This window comes from Zootoca vivipara, chromosome 9 (genome assembly GCF_963506605.1).
Source record: "Zootoca vivipara chromosome 9, rZooViv1.1, whole genome shotgun sequence".
In the NCBI taxonomy this organism is placed as follows: domain Eukaryota; kingdom Metazoa; phylum Chordata; class Lepidosauria; order Squamata; family Lacertidae; genus Zootoca; species Zootoca vivipara.
In genome coordinates this window covers 44,969,547-44,990,827 of record NC_083284.1, presented here as the reverse complement: position 1 = coordinate 44,990,827, position 21,281 = coordinate 44,969,547, and the positions used below count along the sequence as shown (strand labels likewise).

The window sequence follows — 21,281 nt, the reverse complement described above, 5'->3', positions numbered from 1 at the left end:
TTCCCCCCCCCCAAAAAAACCCACCCTCAGTCACCTTCTATGAGTTGGCTGTGGGGAGCATTTTGTATCTGTGGAGGGTTCACACACATTTTAGAAACTTGCCACTGCCCCACCTCATGTGATTACTTGTACTGTGGTACCGTGTTTCTCATATTATAAGACATGTCTTATATTTATTTTTTCCTCAAAAAAACACACTATGGCTTATTTTCAAGGGATGTCTTATTTTTTTCCTCCTCCTCCTGCCGCGGCCGGCATTGCTGCTGCGCCTATCACTATGTCTTATTTTCGGGGTATGGCTTATATTCCTTGAATGCTTAAAAATCCTGCTATGGCTTATTTTATGGGTATGTCTTAAAATATGAGAAACAGGGTACCTCTACTTACGAATTTAATGCGTTCCGAACACACATTCGTAAGTCGAAAAAAATTGTAAGTTGAATCCCATAGGAATGCATTGGGAGAAAAATTCGTAAGTCGAAACAACCCTATCTAAAAATTCGTAAGTAGAAAAAAATCCTATCTAAACCGCATCCAAGATGGCGGACGGAGCTCCATTTGTAAGTAGAAACATTCGTAAGTAGAGTTATTCGTAAGTAGAGGTACCACTGTACTGGAATTGTTAGTATCTGCATAGGTTTGGGTTATACCAAAAATGCGACACTGCAGCTTTGATTTTTAACTGTGATCTTTGTCTCCCACTTTTTCTTTGTCAAGTTCTAGGAAGCAGACATTTTCATTAAGCTATTTTAACACAATTAAGTTGTCACTACCAGAGATTCAAAGCAACAATAAAGACATTCAAGCAAGACAGTGTAACATGCCCACAGCAATGATACTATACACTGATATAGAAAAGTTATTTAACTGAAAGAAATCAGACTTGTGTTCCACATTCAACCATGGTCCTGTCTGTAGTAAAACAAGTTCCAGGTTTTAAATGACCATGAATTCAATAGTGACACAGTAGATCTGAAAAGTATGTTGGTAAAGAAAAATGTTTTGAGGCAGCATTTTTTTGTCTTTTTCAAGACTCCTATGAGAAACCCGAGACAACCCAGTTTCCACAGCGAAGTCCCAACTAAAACAATAGATGCTATCAGATCACAGTTGTGAAAACTCTGTATATATATATATACACACACACGCTCATACACTTTAAAGTCTAATAGAAGTAATGGGGACGTGTGGAAAAAAACTTGCTGACATTTAAAAATTAAGCAACCTGAGAAATTATGGCTGCATTTTACCAGTTCCTCAGCTGCCCTGACAACTTGATAATTGGAGGAGACATTCCCACAGAAACCAAGAGCAGAGCTTCACATTACTGGAGACGTCGCTTGCCGTTGCTGGCAGTAGTGAAGGAAATGGATATGACGCCACCATGTCATGGGGAAAGTGCTAGAACGTGTTATAGTGGTTTGGGGGGCAATATGATGTGGGGGTGCCATATTTGGTGGTAAGCCCTGCCATCTGCATGTGCTTCTGCAGAAAGAGCCACTTGAGGCATCATGCAGAAACAGTGATAGCAAATACAAGTCATACTGGGGTCTCTCATACATAACAGCCACTGCTGTGTCTACGTGGTCCTTGATGCTCTGGCATAGCTGTAGACTCAAGTTAATGGTGCAACCACGTGGGCAGGGGAGGCTGCATACATCTTTTCTGACACGATACCGTTTAGGTTGGAAAGAGGACACACACACAATCTGTTCTACTGATGAGGGAACAACTTCACATGTGGCCATCAGCCACATCAAATTGCATCATAGAAATGGGACTTTGAGGAAGCTGCAACAGCGTGTGAAGGGCACAACACACACACACACACATTTTGGTACTTCCAGAAAAGGGTGAGGGGGGAGAGTGGCATGAGCACAATATAGGAGGAAGATTTCGCACAACTTTCCGAAATGGAGATTTGCCAGTTTTCCCTTCGTATGCTACTTTGGAAACTCAAAAGGGCAAACCCTCTACATAGTCACTTGCTCATCCAACCTTCTTACTATTTCCGCCCTAGAAAATGGCTTCCCCCTGCAGGAGGATTGGCTTGAAGACTTCTGTTAATGCATTTGTTTCTTAATAGGGATTTATTTTATATTATAAAATGCTTCGTCAGGCTCTAAGGTCTTCCTGTTCAAACTCTTATTTCAGTCACAATTTTTTTTAAGTCGGCACATCCAGACCTCCAGTTGTGTCCAGGGCCCACTTAAGCTATTTTGCTGCCATGATAAAACTTAAATTTGTTCTCCATTCTCGTACTGCACAAGAGAGGAGCCATCATTACACCAGTGGGAGAGAAGAAGGGTATTTACAAGCTTACCAAGATAAAATAGGACTCATTTGTTGGCAATACGTTTTTTTTAAAAAAGAAAAGAAAAAAAGTTGAGGTGGTAGTGGTGGGATTTGATCAAGGAGCTGTATATACTGGAATTTCATGAAATCACTACTCTGAAAATAAAACCTGTCATTTCTGTAGGAGCACAGCAAGCAATTATATAGACAAGCTGGCTCCCACAGCTGACAACCAAAAGGCAAGTAAACTGTAAAATATATTCTCTTTTATCAGGGAAGGAAAAGTCTGCTGTTTAAATAATTTATCTACAGAAGTCTCCAGCCTTATTCTTTAGCCTCTTATTTCCTACCCTTCCCCCCCCCCTCCTTGATTATCTTAAAATGCTGAATCAGCTCTCCAAGCTATTTTGCCTGTTCGGATTTCTTTATCAGGCAGCAACCTTGTTGTTTTTCAGCCTAATCTATTAGCTGAACCGTTCCCCTTCCTAGAGGAAAAGGCCTAGGGCTTCAGTTCCGCTGTGCATAAAAAGGTTCCCCAAAGAAATCCAAAGAGCTCAACCGAAGACAGCATAGGTAACAGGGGAAAAATGGTAGGAAGAAACTGTCTCATGAAATTCAATGTACTGCTAGCATCTCTCTCTCTCCTGCCTCACACTCCACATTGTCACCAGAGCAGGATGCTGTTTTGCCACTGCCCCCGCCTCAAATTCGGGGCAGTATGGAGAACAGAAGGATGCTGCAAGCCCCATTCAGGCTTTCTGAACTCAAGTGCTCTCCGCTGCACAAGGGGTTCCCTGCACTGGTTAGCTCTGCCCTCTCTGCCTCATCACTGTTGCTGCTCCCAGACCCCACCGCATGTTGGGAGCTGAACATCTCTGAGCCTGCTCTCCTCATGTAAAATTCCTTCAGAGTTCTGAACTGTGAAGGAAGGCGAATCAAGTTGAGCTAGCTCGTCGCTGAAATTTAGCTTCCGACACGCAGCGGGACGCGGGAGTGGCAATGCTGATGCAATGGCACTGTGTGGAGAGGATTACGGAAGGAGTGGAATCAACACCATTAGACTGTTTCAGTTGACCTCAGAGTTTTCTTTAAAATGACAAAAAATAATAATAATTAGCAGCCTAACCAATTTGCTGCAAGCCTCTGGATTCTGTTAGTGTTATTTCTGAACTACAAGGAGAGTTGGTGTATTTTCTTCCCAGGTGTCCTATAATGAGGCTTCCATGCTGTTACATTAGATTCTGCTTTTCTGGAGCTAGGCCCTCTCCCCCCCCCCCCATCCATAGTCATGCAAAGGTTGCACTTTACATCTGTTGCCTCCTTCTCATGTTACCTTTGCATCTTGGGAACCATTCAAGCGTGGCTCCTTCCTACAGCGTGGAGCCCAGAGCCATGGGAGAGGAGCCCACACAGTGCCTTGACTTCATGGTTTCTCCCTGCAGAAACTAGCACAGCTGCAACATTTGTGAACTGTTCCAGCACAGCTCCTTTCCTGCTGTTAAGGGTGCAGGATGCTTAGACCCTGCTGACATAAAAACCCTCTTCACATTCAAGGTATTGAGAGTTTTGTTTAGGGATCATAACTAGAGCTGGAAGACTGGAATACAGCTCAAAGAGGGACATTAGCAGCTTTCCAAATATATGCCCCCAAAGCAGAAAACAACTTTTAAAAAAGCGTGTTTCTTTTTGCATGTGTGTGTCCAATGCCTTCAACCCCGTTCTGAAAGATTTTTCTGTTCAGCAATTCCCTAATCGCAGCCCCAAAGAAAAGATACTGAGTACAGCATTTTTGAATACCAACAAGACAATTGTTTTAAAGAAATTCAATATACTTTGTGGCTGCTTCCAGACAGCTGAGTAATGGCCAGAGCATCAACAGCTGGCAAATGATTCTGCAGGTTTTCTTGCCTCCTTCCTAAAACAGACTGCTCTTTGAAGGAGTCAATCAGCATAAAGTCAAAATGTCAAAATAACGTAGCACTGAGCAGGTAACTTGACAAACTGTGATGTTGGCCTTAAGTAATTTGACTGGCTATTAATTCTCAAAACAGTCTGAAGAGATTTGTGATGCAGGCTGATTTCCGTCTAGACAGAGAAAAGAGTGTAAAACACATTAGCCAGATACAACTTTGCAATGACAAGAAAAACCTGTTTCATAAGCGCTCAGCTGCCTGAATTCACAAAGCACAGCTCTCTCTCTCCCCCCACTCTTGACCTCACCGTGCCTGACCTATAAGTATGCAGCAACTGGCCATCCCGGGATTTTTGCTGTTGTTGTTCTGACTGTTGGGGATTAGCAGATGCACAGATAAAAGCTGTCCTCTTTGATTTCCTGTTCTATTTATGGCACCAGTAATTTTAACGTAGGAAGAAAATACTTTAGGAACGGAGACAGACAATGGAGCGTTTCATGTGAAGTGTAACACTCCTGCAAGCATCTGTATTTTAATTGGCTGCAATTCTTCTGAGCCCTTGCCTGAAGGACAGGCTCCTGAAGCTGAGCCAGTTTGCACTCTCATCCCCTCGTGTCCCCATAGTTACACTTACAGTTGGCAGCAGTGACTGAGGAACCTGCTACGAGGTGCCCTATGTTTCCTCCTGCTCCTCTGAGCCACTCAGTCTTATTTCAAACATTTATTTCATTTGCTCTGGCCACCGTGTTTGCTGGGCATCTCCAGTAAAGAACTCCACCTCTGTATACTGTCTTATTCTACCAGTGGCTCAGTGGCTAATTCATATGAAAAGTCCCAGGTTCAACCCCAGGTAGGGCTGGGGAAAACCCCATTTGAAACCCTGGAAAGCTGCTTTCAATCGCTGTAGACCATATTGAGCTCGTTGGATTCTCCCTTCCTAAAGTTCATTTGCTTCACGACCTCTGACAACTCTACTTTGTCACCCTCCATTATCAACCCAGAACAGCAATGGGGGAGCCTGTGGCTCTCCAAGGCCCATCGTCCTAGCCTGCATCGCTGATGGTCAGGGACAATGGGAGCTGCAATGTAGCAACATCTGGAAGGTCATAAGCTCCCCTCCCTGGTTTAGAATCTCCTACCATCAGTTTCACACCTTTATCATGGAAGATAAAGAAAACTGTGGCTCCTAGTTACAATGGCTATGTGCTACCTCCAGTTGCCAGGAATAATAGGGAAGGAGGGAGCTGTTTGCTCTTGTGTCCTGTTGTGGGCTTCCCAGAAGCATGTGACTAGCCACTGTGGGATACAGGACGCTGCACCAGACAGACCTTTGTTCTGATCTAGCAAGGCTCTTCTCGTGTCCTACCTCACATCCCACCTTACAACCGAAAACACTGCTACAAAACTGAAATGTGACATGACTGGGTGGGGATCCACCTCTTTGCAACTCTTTGATCTAGAGGGGACGGAAGGAACAGATTAAATGCTGCCAGTCTCGTAGCTCTGATCTTGGAGCACCTGACTGGAGCTTCCCTTGTGAAATTGCTTGGGGATTTGTCCAGAGATGGCTGGTGGGGGAGTTGAACTATTAATAACGCTTAACATCTGTACAGAACTTTCAAGCGAACAGAGCGCTTTCTATGCAACAGAACTTTCAAGCGAACAGAGTGCTTTCTATGCAACAACTGCAGAAAGCATTACAAACAAAGGGAGATAAAAGTGGGGAAACAAGTTCCTTCCATTTGCATTTTAAGACTGGCTGAATTCTGCCCTAATATACTAAAAGGAATGCTGAACTAGGCTTTTTTTAAAGGATGAATGGGCTTACATTTTATTTAGCACATATTTGAGAAGAGGAAATCTAACATTTAGTAGTCTGATACGAATGAAAACATGCCAGTAGTTTCGGTGGTTGAATTGTGACGATTAAGCAACTTGCAAGGTAATGCAATTTTCTGAGAGCAGGTTCTTTAAAAAGTTTCACTCCACTGGGCCTCCCCACATTGGTCTGGATGGGATTTGCTGTTTCACTAATAAAGAAACTGATGTGAAGTACAGAGTAGCAGGGTCTGAAGTCTGCGATAAAGAATAGGCTGTCTTGGAGGGGGTTTCATGTTACCAGTCCCTTGCAGAAACATTACACTATTTAGCTTCACTTGACACACACAAAGAGCAAGCAAACAAAGATGGTTCTTTCACAAGATGCTTACCAGGTTCAGCGGCAGATCGTGGCTCTGCACATCACATCATCCAAAGAATGAACAGGGAATAGGAGGGGAAAGAACAAAATGCATTAGAAAACCATTACATATACAACAGTCAAGGCTTTATGGCAAGGATGGGGACCTGTAGCCCTCTAATGTCATTGGGTTCCAACTTCACTTAGAATACAGTGTTAAGTGGTACATAAATTGTTTGGGGGGGGAGAGGAAGGAAATCCCATCAGCCTGTTTGGCCAATGAGGAGGGATGAAAGGAGCTGGAGTCCAAACAACATCCGGAGAAGCCACAGGTCTCCCACTCCTGTTTTATAGAAGGGTAATATTTGATAACAAATTTAACTCATCGAGTAATCTGATAGATACAGGTAAAGGGTAAGGGAATACTATAATGAAATGTCAAGCCTAAAAAGTAGTTGTGCAAACTAAAACAAACCTGAGGCATATACTCTCCCATTTGTTTTTATACTGCAGGGATATCTGAACCAACAATTAATCTGCCACTTACTTTTTTGAAGAATTCGGAAATCTGGAGAATCCTGTATTTCGGTTCCTTGCCGAGACCAAATGACATGCAAAGGAAGTGCTCCCCTCACTCTGCACTCAAGCACAATGACTTGTCCTTCACTTGCTGTTGAATCTTGTAGCTCCTGTTAAATTTGATAAACAGATTATTTGAACCTTCAACTCCAAATCTCTCTATATATAAATGTAGGCATTGTGCACACGGAGGTCACAGCCTTTCTCCGTAACTGCTGAACCGTAATGTAACAAATTTGGCCACAACGTTCCATGCCCATCAGGGAGGGATCTGGCATATTTCCCCCCAAAAAAACCCACACCTTTCACACCTAAAATAATGATTAAACACACAAAAAAGTGGTGCCCAAATTAGACGTCACCACCAGAAGCTCTGAAGACTCCAGCAGCATCCAATAGAAAGGCAGATAGCACGCTTCTGCCTCCAAAGCTGCGCCATGATGACATCACAAAATTCCACACCAACCAACTAAAAACAGTCTGAGTAGAACTAAAAACTGAGTAGGCCGCACCATTCAGTAGGCCACAGGCAAAAACAAACAGACTAGGGTGTTTCACAACGGGGGGGGGGGGTCACAGGGAGGGGAAAAATACATAGCCATGGGGTGGGGGAGAAGGAAGAACCCTGAGTCAGCCAAAGCAGTGGGGGGTGGGTTGGGACAGGAAAAACTGAGTAGGCTGCAACATTGCCCAGTAGGCCACAGGCAAAATCAGAATATGGGCCTTTCACAGGGTGGGGGAATCACGGGGATGAGGCACAACAATGAAGGAGGGGGCTCACAGGGATGTGGCACAACAAAGGGAGGGGGGAAACACGTAGCCATGGGGGGGAAGTAGGACCCTGAGTCAGCCAAAGCAGTGGGGGGTGGGGACATTTTCAGGAACACGCGTGGGGGGGGTCTTCTTTTTGAAACTCACAGTAGGGGAGTCAGGGTTGGGACAGGGCAGGTGAGGGGACTCTAAAGTGAGACTTTGAAGGTCCATTTAACAGAAAAAGGTCCATTTAACACAAAAACCCACAGCAACGCGTGGCCGGGCCAGCTAGTGTATGTGTATGTGTGTGTGTGTGTATTAAAAAGCCTCAACCCTGTCAGCAGACAAACTACCTGCAGATAATTACAGCAATGCATATGCTATTTTCCATTCTTACTGCATTTAATGGTGGCATAGCAATTAATTTGAGCAAATTCTTATTTTGGAAATCTGAATTACAACCAGCATGGGAACAAAAACCATGCTGGCAGCAGAAAGAACCCTCTCTGATCCACAAGACATTTTAAAAAGTATTTTGGAGTTTGTGTGGGGTGTGTGTGTGTGTGTGTGTGTGTGTGTGTATGTAGAGTTTTTGATATGCTAAGATAGGGATGAACTCATCCTCATGGAACATGTGCAATCAAAAATGATCAAATGTTGGGCACAATCCATCTGGGAGAAGGTGGAAGCTGTACAAGCACACAGTACAGTGGTACCTCGGGTTACAAACACCTCGGGTTACAAACACTTCAGGTTACAGGCTCCGCTAACCCAGAAGTAGTACCTCAGGTTAAGAACTTTACCTCAGTATGAGAACAAAAATCGCACACCGGTGGTGCAGCGGCAGCGGGAGGCCCCATTAGCTAAAGTGGTACCTCAGGTTAAGAACGGATTCAGGTTAAGAACAGACCTCTGGAACGAATTGAGTTCGTAACCAGAGGTACCACTGTATTCATTTCAGTAGTACTTGCACAAGAGAATTTTCATGTGAATTTATTCTCAGTTACACTGAAGGTGTGAGCCAAATGATGATTTTTTAAATGCCTATATTGATACTTTCAGAAATGATTAAAAGAGAAGTGAATGCAAAAAAATACATAACTGCCTCTTTTGCATGGCAAAGAATAGAAAGTAATCATTATAGGAAAAGTGTCATCACTAGAAGTCCATTACTATCTTACAATAAAGGAACCCATCTTTATTCAGCAGGTTTAATAGGATTGAAATTATCCTTGCACTAAAAAAAAAAAAACATTTTGCTATTTCATCCCAAAACCATAGAATTAGCATTTCAGTGGAAAAAACAGACCTTTGTAAAAATAGGTGCAGCATTACTAGGTTTTGATCCATCTAATCTGCAGAGGTATGAAGTAGGACTTTGGACCTGGAAAACAGTTAAACCCAGAAATTTGCAAACCATCAGCACTATTAGTAATAAAATTCCTGCACTGATATATCCTTATCCATAGCTGCCAAGTTTTCCCTTTTCTCACGAGGAAGCCTATTCAGCATAAGGGAATTTCCCTTAAAAAAAGGATAACTTGGCAGCTATGCTTATCTCACTTACACATTTACTAATAAAGTATACATATTCCTGCTACGTTATGTATAAAGTATACATATTCCTGTAAACAGTCCCAGTCTCCTGCCCCACCATATTGACCACTTATAAAGAAAGCAAGTATATTGAGAACCAAATTTTGCAATTACTGCCATTTAACTCTGTCACCAGGCAACTTTGATAAAAAAGGCAGTCAATGACATTTCATGTACAGAAACTGCATCTAAGAGAAGTCCAAGGTAGAAAGGATGAGAGTCACTTCATCCGCCAAGTCCTGGGCAAACATGTCACAGCGTGCTACCAAGAACTTGAGTCAACTTTTGATGTCTTAGAAATGAGACATCTACATACCTGCAGATTAGGCACAGAAATAGGCTGGATGACTGCTGTAGTGATTCCAGCCTTTGGAGCAGAAGATCCTATTGTTAAAGAAACAGAAGTACTTTTCTTCTGGGCCCTAGATAAGTCAAACAAGTAGTAATCAGTCAATCTTGGCATAAAATGCTTCCCTTTCACATGTTTGTGTTGGGTGAAGCACAATGTATTTCTGAGGAACAGTTGAGTTTCTGGTAGGCTGTGACTTTCTGAAGGCCACCCAAAGTCTGCCATGATCAGGGATTTTAACCAGTCAACAGAAGCTCATCCACTTTTCCAGTACTGTATAGCAGAAAAGAGTTATAAAATGAATATTTAACCCTAATGTTTTATTGCAAAATTGCAAAACGTTCTCTTCACAGAATCTTTGGGGTCTTTTCCCATAGGAGAAAAAAAGTGCAGGTAGCCCTCAATATTTGATACATTTCATCTTGGTGTATATACATTCAGTTACAAAACCTAAGAAAAGTAAGGGCATGTGTTCACTAAATGTTTACAAATGATTCATTGCCATGTCTCAATTTCAGATATAACAGAATGGCAGGCATAGCTTTAAAAGGTGATAACTATCTGTGAAAGTAAATGGTTAAAAAAAAAAATACATACAGCAGTATGAACATGTACTTCAGCAAAACAATGTACAGCCAGCAAAGGCTTTCTAAATGGAGACTCTGAACCAGAATCTCTATCTGTGCTGCCCCATGTTTAATGTGCACTGCAATATTTTAACAGGATCTGATCATTAATTAACACTGGTTAGTCTCCCCCCCCCCACGGAATGACTGCAAGAGGTGAAGCAGAACAACTTTGCAATAATCCTCCCAAAGCGTCCTAGAAACAAAGTGTATAATTAAATCTTGCTATGTAAACTTACTGTGGCATGGCTCCAGATTTTGATCTGAAAATCTCACTGTCAGAATCAGAAGAGCTGGCACCTACAGGGGATGGAAAAGGGTATGTTCAAGGATGATGGATGCTGTCATGGAGTCTAGAGCACTTCAAAACAAAACAAACAAGTTTTTTTTAAAAACAAAACAAAAACAGAACCGAACTCCCATCACTGTAGTATTATGCTTAAAAGTACTGAATGGTAATGAGCCCCATTCAAGGTGGGGCTAGACCAGGCATAGGCAAACTCGGCCCTCCAGATGTTTTGGGACTACAGTTCCCATCATCCCTAGCTAACAGGACCAGTGGTCAGGGATTATGGGAGTTGTAGTCCCAAAACATCTGGAGGGCCGAGTTGAACCAATGGCATCTAAAGCATAATGTTTTCACTTCTTTCCCTGTTTGTGACCTTCAGTTGATGCTCTCTCTTACCTTCAACAAACAGTTCTGCTGATGTAGAATCAGAACCAACAGAATTTGAGGCCAGGCAACAGTAGCGCCCTGTGTCGTCTTCAAAGGCTTCTGCTATAATTAGTGTATGGAGCCCTCCACTTTCACAACAGATCTGAATATCAGGAGAATTTTGCAGTTCTTTGCCCTCGCAGAACCACCTGTGATTAATACACCATAGTAAGGGGAAACACAAAGCAAGGTCAGGAGCGCTTTTCAATATTTATATTATAGAACTGCTACAATCGTAGATGAATAAAATGAGAAAAGATTAGTTCACAGATGATATCGGTGGCAGAAATACTGCTGTTTTTAAGAAGCATCTCACAGAAAACTCTTTATAGTGAAATATGAAAAGAAACCAGAATGTCAGTCGACAACTTGCTAAAGACACATTGGGAAGGCATTTCCGAAAGTGTGCCTTGTTATAGCAAACATTATAGCTCTTTTCCATATGTTGCTATTACCCATGTTTAATAACTGTGGGGGTGGGAGGGTGGGGAAGCCTGTAATCTACATGCATTCATTGTAAAGTCTGAAAGAAACCCAGCACGTACATGCAGAGGGCTCTACCCGGGCAACTGGAAACCCTGAAAAAGCAGGCTGCAATTACCAGTACTCTGCAGAGATCAGATGGTGATGGAGCCTATACTGTCTCCCTCCATCCCTCCCCAAACATTTAATGAACAGGGGGGGGGACTTCCTTTAAAAAGGGAATCTATTGCTAGGAGTCATTCTGATAAGAGATTATTTCTCTTGACAACAGGCAGATTGAGATGGTACAAAGCATCACTCTCCTTCATTGCAGGTTTTAAAGCAGAGACTGGATGGCCATCTGTCAGGGATTCTTTAGTTGCGAATCCTGAATTGAAGGGGGTTGGACTAGATGCCTTTAGGCAGAGGTGGAGCTAGCCTCTTTGGCACCCGGAGCGGCGCTCATACTGTGCATCCGGGGGTGGGGCAAGCCGCCCATGGGAGTGGCGTGGCGCCACCTGCAGCGAGTGTCCCATGAGGGAGGCACCCGCAGCAAGCGTCCCAGGCAATGTCACCCCCCAGGGATGACACCCGGGGCGTACTGCAGCCCCCGCCCTCCACCAGCGCCCCTAGGGCATCCTTCCAATTCTATGATTCTGGCATCTAAACCCCCAGAGTAAAAAAATAAAACAAAACACCCCACCATATACTCTGTTTTGGAAATGCTACAGGAGGCCCATGGAGCCTGATACAAAAATATGCTTGCATTGTATACCAGTGGGTCGATCATTCTGACTGCACAATAATCTGACATGTGAAGGTATCCCTGCCAATCAATCTTGGATTAAGTTAACTGATACACGGCTGCTTCTTTGATCAAACAATGCCTGCCCTCACAAGCAACAGTGGACTAGCTGTGCCGGTCTGGTTTTGTTCAACTGATATTGCTTCAGGCACAATTTTTATCTTGTCCCATATCCCACAATACACCGTTCAGGGGCTGGTTGTACTTGCAAGCTAAATGCATAGTATTAATTTATGAGAAGCAGATTAACAAGTCCTACCTAGGGATTAGTCAAGCACTGGAATACAAGCAATAAACCATTTTTTTTTCCTCAAACAACCCCACTCCTCCCTGAAGGCTAGAAAACTAGGGGCACATTAACTATACTTTTTTTTTTTAAAAAAAAAAGCCATAGCCATAACCATTCCGAAAGATTTATCATGCCGCAGGAATCTACAGTTTCAGAGTGTTTCACAGTTATATACCACCCCAACCCAATTCTCTCAGATCCATAGAAAAAGAATGTACTTGGATCCAGTTATTTTTATGGATGCTCAACGATGCACACCAAGTTTGGGCATTAATAATGACCACAATCTCTTCATTTCAAGTGAATACTGATCGCTTTCACACATTACCATTTTTCTGTGCCATGAATACTAATGCATGGGTAGGGGTGGAGAAATACTGGGTGAAGCAATTCTAAGAATTTGGATAGAAACACAGGGACATTCTGTTTTGTTTAAAAGGAACAACATCCTTCCAACGTAGCAGCTTTCATGCCCCCAGCCAGCAAGGTATGCAGTCATGTTGACCATTAACATTGTCCAGAACTTCAGCTAGTAGTATTAATCCCTCCCCTTTAAAGAGTAACTTTGAATCAGGTAGAAAAAAGGTTACAAAGTCCTAAATCAGTTGCAAGCTATAGTAGGCAAGCAGTCTTCTGAGTGTTTATACTATTCCACAATACAGTACACTTGAATCTCTCTTGCAGATACATAATTGACACAAACGTGTTGTATATTATACCCTCCATGCCCTGAATGTTTTAGAGGTTAACGCTTGCAGGATAGATCACATCACCCTGTAGATACCACTTCTCACACAAGACTTATAACTCATTTTTAGCGGACAGACCCTTCCTTTTCCAAACAAGAAGTAGTCTGGCAGATCGAATTTCAACCAGAGGCAGCTATGTACTAACCGCTATGCTTTCTTTTGAAACAAAATGCAAGGTTACCCTCTCCGGCCCAAGTTAAAGCCCCAGAATTCTTTGTATTTTTACAACCATGCTTGGAATATCATTCACAGATTTGGTTACCATACCTAAAAAAACGGATACTGTGAGAGCCAGAAATGATCGACAGAAATGATCAAGAGACTGGCTCTATGAGGAAAGGTTGCAACTGTTAGGTTTTAGGTTTGGGCAGGAGAAAAGCAAGTGAAGGGAGATATGACAGAGGTGTGTAAAATTACGCACGTTGTGAAGAAAATGGATTGAGAAAAGGTTTCCTCTCTCTCTCAGTACCTGAACCCAGGGTCTTTCAGTGGAGCAGAATGGCAGGGCACTGATGACAGACAAAAGGAAACATTTTCACAGAACGCATAGATACGTTGGATTTCACTACCAGATGTAGCAATTGCCACCAACTTGGTTAACTTTAAAAGGGGAGTAGGAAGCAGATCTACAGCACACATTTAAAGCACGATATTTTCTCGAGAGAACCCTGGGGACTGTCACTTGTTAATGGTGCTGGGAACAGTAACTCTGCGAGGGTGAAACTACAATTCCTGAGAGTTTTGACTGCACAGAATTGGAAAAGTGAGACCATACCATCAAAAAAAAAAAGATTGGCTGATTAAATTGATGGAATATGCTGAGGTGGATAAACTGACAGGGCAGATCAAGCAGAACAAAATTTTAGAAAAGTCTGGAATATATTTAAACAATACCTGAAAGACCACTGTGGAGAACTAAAGATTTTGACTGGTTTAGATTAACTCTTGTAATGAGAAACATTAAATAGTAGTGAAAAAGTTGGTTACCAACAACCTAGATTTATTATGATATGCATTCAACCAAGAACTTTAAAAGACCCAAGTAAGAAGGAGAGGGAAGTCAGAGGTAATTAGAATATCAATGAATCAAATGATTAAGAATATATCTTTTATTTTTCTTTATTATGATTTAGAATTACATGTTCATCAACAAGAAACCAAAATTGTGATTTCATGTTAAGAAAGCATTTCTGTTGTAAAAAAAAACTAATAAAGATGAATTGCAAAAACAACTACAATTCCCAGGAGTCATTGGGGGAAAGTTGTGTGCTTCAAGTGTGCATTGTATGCACTTTAAATGTATGGTGGGAATCTGCCCTCAAATGGCTACTAGTCACAATCACTATATAACACCTGCAGTATCAGAGGAATTAATGGGAATTCCTGAACAGAAAACCACTGTTGAACCCATGACCTGCTTGCAAGACATCCCACAGACATCTTGCTGGTCGCCATGAGAACAGAATGATGGACCAGACAGGCTTTGGGTCTGATCAAGCTGCGCTTTTAAGTTCTTATCTTGTTATTAAGTAGGGGTGTTCATTTCACTATGCATTCAGAAGTGAACCTCTCCATTCCTTACCTGCTGGATCAAGCGTAGATCAGAATGTAGACATGTGGGTAAGTTTGAAATGTTTACAAACCTTTCCAGTACATGGTTAGTCCCAACCTATATTTGTACAAGATGGTCCAATGGCTTCCTGTTTCTTTTACAGAACTGTCAGCTGCTTTAAGGCAAGCAGGGGCACAGTACAGGGGAAGAGATGGCTGCTTCCCCCAGTATATAAGGGCAGCCATCTTTTTCTTCATATAATTATCCAAGAAGGGCAGCACAACTTAATATTCAAAAGTGCTGTGCTTTTAGAAACAGCTTTGTTTCATAGACTGAACGACCCCTTGGACCATTTCATAGGTTCTTGAAAACAAATGAAATCTCTTTACAAAAGTGTGCAGTATTTAAAGCATTTCCCCTTTAAAATCTGCATGGAATTGGGCTTGAACAGGCAATCAACTCATTTGTAAGGGACATGGACCTAACCAATACTGTTTCATCCAACCCGAGTTGTTACCAACACTCATTTGTATATGGGTCGAGGGCCTGTGTGTAGAGAGGGTCTCCATGGTTATGTAATTTTGCAATGGCTGGACCTGCTTTTCAGAGTGGACTAAGAATTTACTCTGCCACTACAAAGAATCTGTTCAGGGTGAAATAGTAAAAATAAGAATATTTACCAGGGGAGGGGGAATAAAACTCCAAGCAATCACAAAAAAAGCTCCAATACTGCCCCACCACCAGCCCGTACTCAAATCCAGCTTTTAGAAGACTGGTGTCTTGTAATGGCTGGTGCAATACATGCACCAGTTTTATTTGCTACACGATGCTCCTTTCAGATGTTCTACCATGTTGAACAGACATGCACTGGTGGGATGTGGTGCTGCAGCACCAGGCTCCACCCCAAACCTGGACGTGTATGCACAAGTGTACGCATACAGCCTCAATTTTGGATACTGAAAGGAAGACATGTTGGTTGGGGGTTACAGTCTACTGCCCCCACCTTTGGGTGCTCATTCCATGATTAGAATGATTGAAAGTGGCAAATGCATTGCATTACCATGGTATCCATTGTTGTTTATTAAAAGTACCTCATTAGTTACGCATTTCAAGTTACATCAGCCAAGGGGTGCTTTTATATATGGTAAAGCTGTCCTTCGCCCAGCTCTGGTCCACAAACATCAAAGAAAATTGCCCACCAACACATTGTCATATGTTTTTCGTGAATACCTATGGCATGAAATCATCCCACCATCAGGCCAATTCGGATCAGGTTGGCCATGTGCAAGTTCCTAAACAGGAACTCCTACAAATAGAATGCCATATGACATGTTTGCTTTCTTCGTATGAGGTTAACCAAACATAACATGTGCCTCAGCAAAAAATAACACTGTGAAATAATGTTTATTTTTATTCAAGATGGGTTCCACAATAGGGACGTTGCCTTCTCTAATCAATGCACAATAGGCTTATGCATGCAAAGTGACTCCCACTTATGCTAATGAAAAACTATGTACACAATTCCCCCTTGCAGGGGAAAGAATAAACCCTACATCCCTTAAGGCTAGGAAATGTTGATGATGGAACTAAAACACTGTACCATTCCTTTCTTGTAATTAAAATCCAACCAGCTCCTATTGTGCCCAGAGAGAACATATCACTTCTGCATGGAACTAATAAACTTCCTTTGTTTACTCAGTAGCCTCAATTGGCCTAGTTTTACAAATAGGTTCTGGAAACAAATGTATCCTGTGAGTTCAGTTGCCAATATTTTTTTGTGATCTGTCCGCTTCCCTGCGCTGCAGCGGAGACTCAAACCACAATTTGTAAACTGTCAAGAGCTTGGATTTTTATGAGATCTTCCCCACCGAGCTTTTATTTTGATTATACAGAGAGCATAGAGATGCGCTGCACTACGCTTTAGGAGTCTTATATGGGTTCATTTAGATAAATACACATGGCTAAAACGGGCTGTGGATCAGGTGAGAGACCCTGTTATCGAAGTGACTACTTGCAGGCTACAATGGTTGGAATTTTAAGTAAACCACTCTGGTCTGGGCAACCTCTTGTCCAGAATGAGCAAAGACAAAGGAGAAACTTATTAGACACACGCTAATCGCTTGCTGTGACACAGTTTCCAAGGAGAGCTTCATCACATTGCAGCAGCTAAGCAATCACTGTTAGCCTTTGATAACCCGAGGAGTTACAAATTCAGAAGTTGTAATGCAAAGAGTCCTTTATAGTTCTTTCCCAACCATTGCAGCATTAAAGTTCACACAGAGGATACAATATATATATATGTATGTGTGTGTACACACACACACACACACACACACACACACACACACACACACACACACACGTCACAGCCTTATTTTTGTTGTTTTAACATCATGACAGTAGTTTTCACTGCATCAACTCTGTTTAGTGCATTTTCCTCCTACAGCAATCCCCAATGCAGAGGCTAGTTCTTTATTCCACATTAGATCTTGTTGGGAAGAGAAAAACAATGAACAATTGGTTATGACAAAAGGCAATCATTATGCTGCTAGCTGCAGATCTGGCTCTTCGAGATGATTAATGAAGGTGAGGGGTTCACACCCTTCAATGCTGCTCCTTTCAGTTTGAAGGAAGGATGCTGGCTGCCATCCAGTCCACAATTACACGCATTTCTATCGCACTGACATGCACACATAATTCTGGGCTGGGCTGCAACTTTCATTTGTGGCATTGCAAGATCCCTCCAGAACCAGAATGGTGTACAGTAGCCTTCATCCTGCAAGAGAAAGCTTATGCTCTGTGCCAGCACTGCAGGATCATCTGCAATGTGTCAGGTTACCACTGCAGCAAGCTGAAGCCCTTTCATTTCTTGCCTTGTCAAATACAATCATCCCGCACTAAATCAGTGTGTTTCTGGACACACCTCATCTGTCATCCGTCAAGCCAGAAGTTGATGCAGACAGAATGTAAGGAACAAGAGGCAGAGAATATGCAGGTTGCACTAAGCCAAATCATGGAATGAATGTACAAACTCAGATTGTGAGAGCAGATTGTGGGTGCTTGGCTCCTCCCTGGTCCTTCTCCTGCTGCACTGAGCCAAGCCTGCTTTCGAGTGTTATGAACTTGGGTTCGTGGTTTAATTCTACTGTACAAACCATGAGCTGAAAACCACAGAACAAACCTTGGTTACACAGCATGCAATTATTCTGGAGAGGTGTAAAAGCACTAGCTCAGGTTTGAATGACACACAAAGTCAAACCAGGACAAACCTGCACAGAGCAGAATGACTGGGGAAGAAGAAAGCAGCTGCATTCTCTTCTCCAGGAGCCCATAAATTTGAGTTAAGCCATTGCTGGGCTTAGTATGGTATGCAAACCAGGCCATGGAGTCTGATCTTCTGCACCAAATAATAGATGGGAAATTTCCTTGTGTACCTAGAAGCAATTGGTGGAAGAATTATATCAACCCCCCCCCAAACACAGAGCCAAGTCACCCCAAGGTGAGTTCTCTCCCTTAGTAGTCTAGGGTAGCCCAATTTTCTGTATTATCCTGCCAAATGGCAAAGCCAATTTCTTCATCCATCAGGTGGAGACATGTGATTGAGACCAATCACATTCATCAAATGATATGTGAATGATCAAGTGACAGCAGTTTCACAGAACCAAGAAAAATGCATGTGTTCAGGGTGGGTTTGATTGTTGGAAACGTGGCCTCTCTCTCACTCCTTCTTCCCCAAACTACACAAGGAAGCAAATGTTGGTGGTTCAGTATGCAGGACTCAAGCAGGATGATGCAATTTCCATCCCCATTGTCCCCTCCCTACTCATTACCTTCTCGCTGTTAACCAGATGACTGAATAATCTCGTGAGTGGAGGAGGGTGTGGCACTCCCACACTCTCAGCTGATGTGCACACATCAGCTAAGGAGGAGGTTGTGTGTCCTCCATGTGCATGAGACAGGATGGCAATACCCACTCCTGACCCATGGGCCCTCAGAAGGTTGGCCATGCATGGATGTGTCCCTTGGGGCAAGAAGAAGAAGAAGAAGTTAGTTACCCCCGGTTGAAAGCACGTTCTAGTAATGCACCATAATCACAGTGTACAAGCTAACGAAAGTCTACGTATCTCTCTTCCTATCATTCTCTCTCCCACCCCACTCCATCCCTCCCAGGACCTTCATTGCCTGCAGAAGGTCAAACATTGACACTTGAAAACACCCCTTGGTAGAGCTAAAATACATACAGCAAGCCATTTGCGTGAATTTATTCGAACATGCAGCCACTTTCATTGTGCCAAGGTAACGTTTTTTGGTGGGGTCATGAAACTTGTCAAAGTTATGTGAGAAACAACTGTAACCACATAGAGCAGTCCCTGCCATCCCACTGATTTCAAGCAACCATCATGCAATCATTTGTTTATCTTAATTGGTTAAGTTGAACCACCACAGAGACCTGGGATATCTAGGTAGAATGGACCTTCCCCCACCCCGGTTAAGATTCCATATACTAAAATTATTTCAATGGCCTAATCCTATGCAGCATAATGCATAATCTCAACCCCCTGAAATCCAGAAGCCTAGACATACTGAAATCAACATAGGATTGCAGCCTCGGCATCTTAGTTTTAGTTTGGATTGTCAGAATGAGAGTAACAATACCCATTTAGCAACTGGAGCTGATTGCAGCCCAATTATACAAATTTGCCTTTTTCTTCCCCACTTCTGTGCTTTGCACCAACCTCCAACTGCAATCCAGCCATGGGAAGGAATATATGAAAAATGCAACCATGATGACACATCTGGGATTCAAAAAGTAAAGGAAACAGCAATAAAGCTGAGCAGCCACTGGCTGGCTAAAAAACGAGGGCCTTAAGAAAAACAGTTCACGGTTTCCTCTAATGCATAATCCTGCTGCAACCTGTGTTTGGTAAAGGTCACCGAGGAATAATGAAGGCTTTCTTTCCACACCCTTTTAAAAGATAATTTAAAGCGACAGTTGTACTGAAACCAAAAGACATAGACGAAGGAGAGAATTATACTTCTGACCGTAACAAGATGTGAACAGAGGTAAGTGGTAAATTAAAAGGCAATTTTATCCTTAATGCTTACTATCATTAAGGTGTTTTTTTTTAGTTACTGCTGCTTTCCTCTACAATTTCAGTTTTTCTAGCACTCTGTTCAAGCAATTCCCTTTATGCTTCTCCTTTAATTGGGAAGGTATTTGCATAATTATACCTCTTATGTTGGCTTCACAAGTATCCCACGCAAGTTCTCCAGCCTCTCTCTCACACTCCTGTACTATTTATTATGAAAAACATTTAACTTTTATTTTTAAAAAAAGAGTATGAAATCTCCACTGAGATTTGTTCTTCCTTTCGCTTTTCATATGCAATGAATAGGTGTGTGACCTGTAAGATGTATTCCATTTCTACTTCAATTTTTTTAGCAGGGTTATTCAGAGTCAAAGAACATGTTGCTTCTGGAAAAGTGGAATGAGAAAGGTTAAACTTTGGGGCAATGGAAACACCACATACTGTATCTGACCACTGAAATCTCTCCAAACCACACAAAAAAAATGAATGCAAAGTTTAATTTGTCACCAACTTGTTGTTGGGTGTTTCAGTCATTTGCAGTGTTTAAAATTCCATTAAAAACAGCAGTTATGTCTATTTCTCCTTCAGCAAAAACCTCTAGCGCTTCCTTTATTTTTGTCTAGTTGAATGATACATACACACATCCCCCAAAAAGTGTGGACTTTGACTGTGGCTTATCTACTACAATCTAACATTTATACTGTAAAAAATTATTTTTCACTTGGGATTTGGGTGTGTGTGTGTGTCAAGGTTTTTACCACACATAAGCAGTAAGTGTCAATGTAAACAAAGATGAACTTTGCGCCTAGATGCATTTTTAAGCATAACCCAACCTTGTTGAATTTCTGTTTTTTAAAAAAGATTAAATCATATGTCTATGGCTCATATTTATTTTCAACTCTGTGAAACTAAAAGGGGGGGGAGTCTTATGCATGGTCAGCAACAGAAACTCCAATAAAACGTATCCCCTTTCCTACTTGATGCTTCTAAAAAACCCCAGAGATAATGACATATACATTCTTTTGGCATCTGTACTTGGAAATCTTTCAGACATGTACCAAGATTTGAAAAGCAAGGGCTACACATGTAGAGGCACCAGCTACTTCCAAAACGCACGGCCACAACAGTATTTTTCAGAGCCGTGGTGGTTAAGAGGGCGGCTTGTAGCTCAGTGATGGGGCCCATCAGGGGCATTGCTAGTCCGTAGGACACCCAGGGCGGCGACGCGGAGGCACCCCCAGCGAGCAGGGCGGGGCAACAGACTGGATATATAGAAGGCGGGCCAGCGAGCCGGGGTGTCACGGCGCCTCTCTTGCCCGCCCCTCGCCT

The 21,281-nt window shown here is 42.4% G+C and overlaps 1 protein-coding gene across 2 annotated transcripts in view; it reads right to left on the bottom strand.

The window, feature by feature from the left end:
• PALLD (palladin, cytoskeletal associated protein) overlaps window positions 1–21,281 on the bottom strand; it is a 158,012-nt gene that overhangs the window by 120,360 nt on the left and 16,371 nt on the right. For both annotated transcript variants that reach the window (XM_060278690.1, XM_060278692.1), the window contains exons 2-7: window positions 10,976–11,154; window positions 10,530–10,590; window positions 9,632–9,737; window positions 9,029–9,103; window positions 6,935–7,076; window positions 6,419–6,442 (exon numbers count right to left, since the gene is read on the bottom strand). In XM_060278690.1, the coding sequence (XP_060134673.1) occupies window positions 6,419–6,442; window positions 6,935–7,076; window positions 9,029–9,103; window positions 9,632–9,737; window positions 10,530–10,537 (355 nt within the window). In that variant the 5' untranslated portion in view covers window positions 10,538–10,590; window positions 10,976–11,154. The remainder of the gene's footprint in view (window positions 1–6,418; window positions 6,443–6,934; window positions 7,077–9,028; window positions 9,104–9,631; window positions 9,738–10,529; window positions 10,591–10,975; window positions 11,155–21,281) is intronic.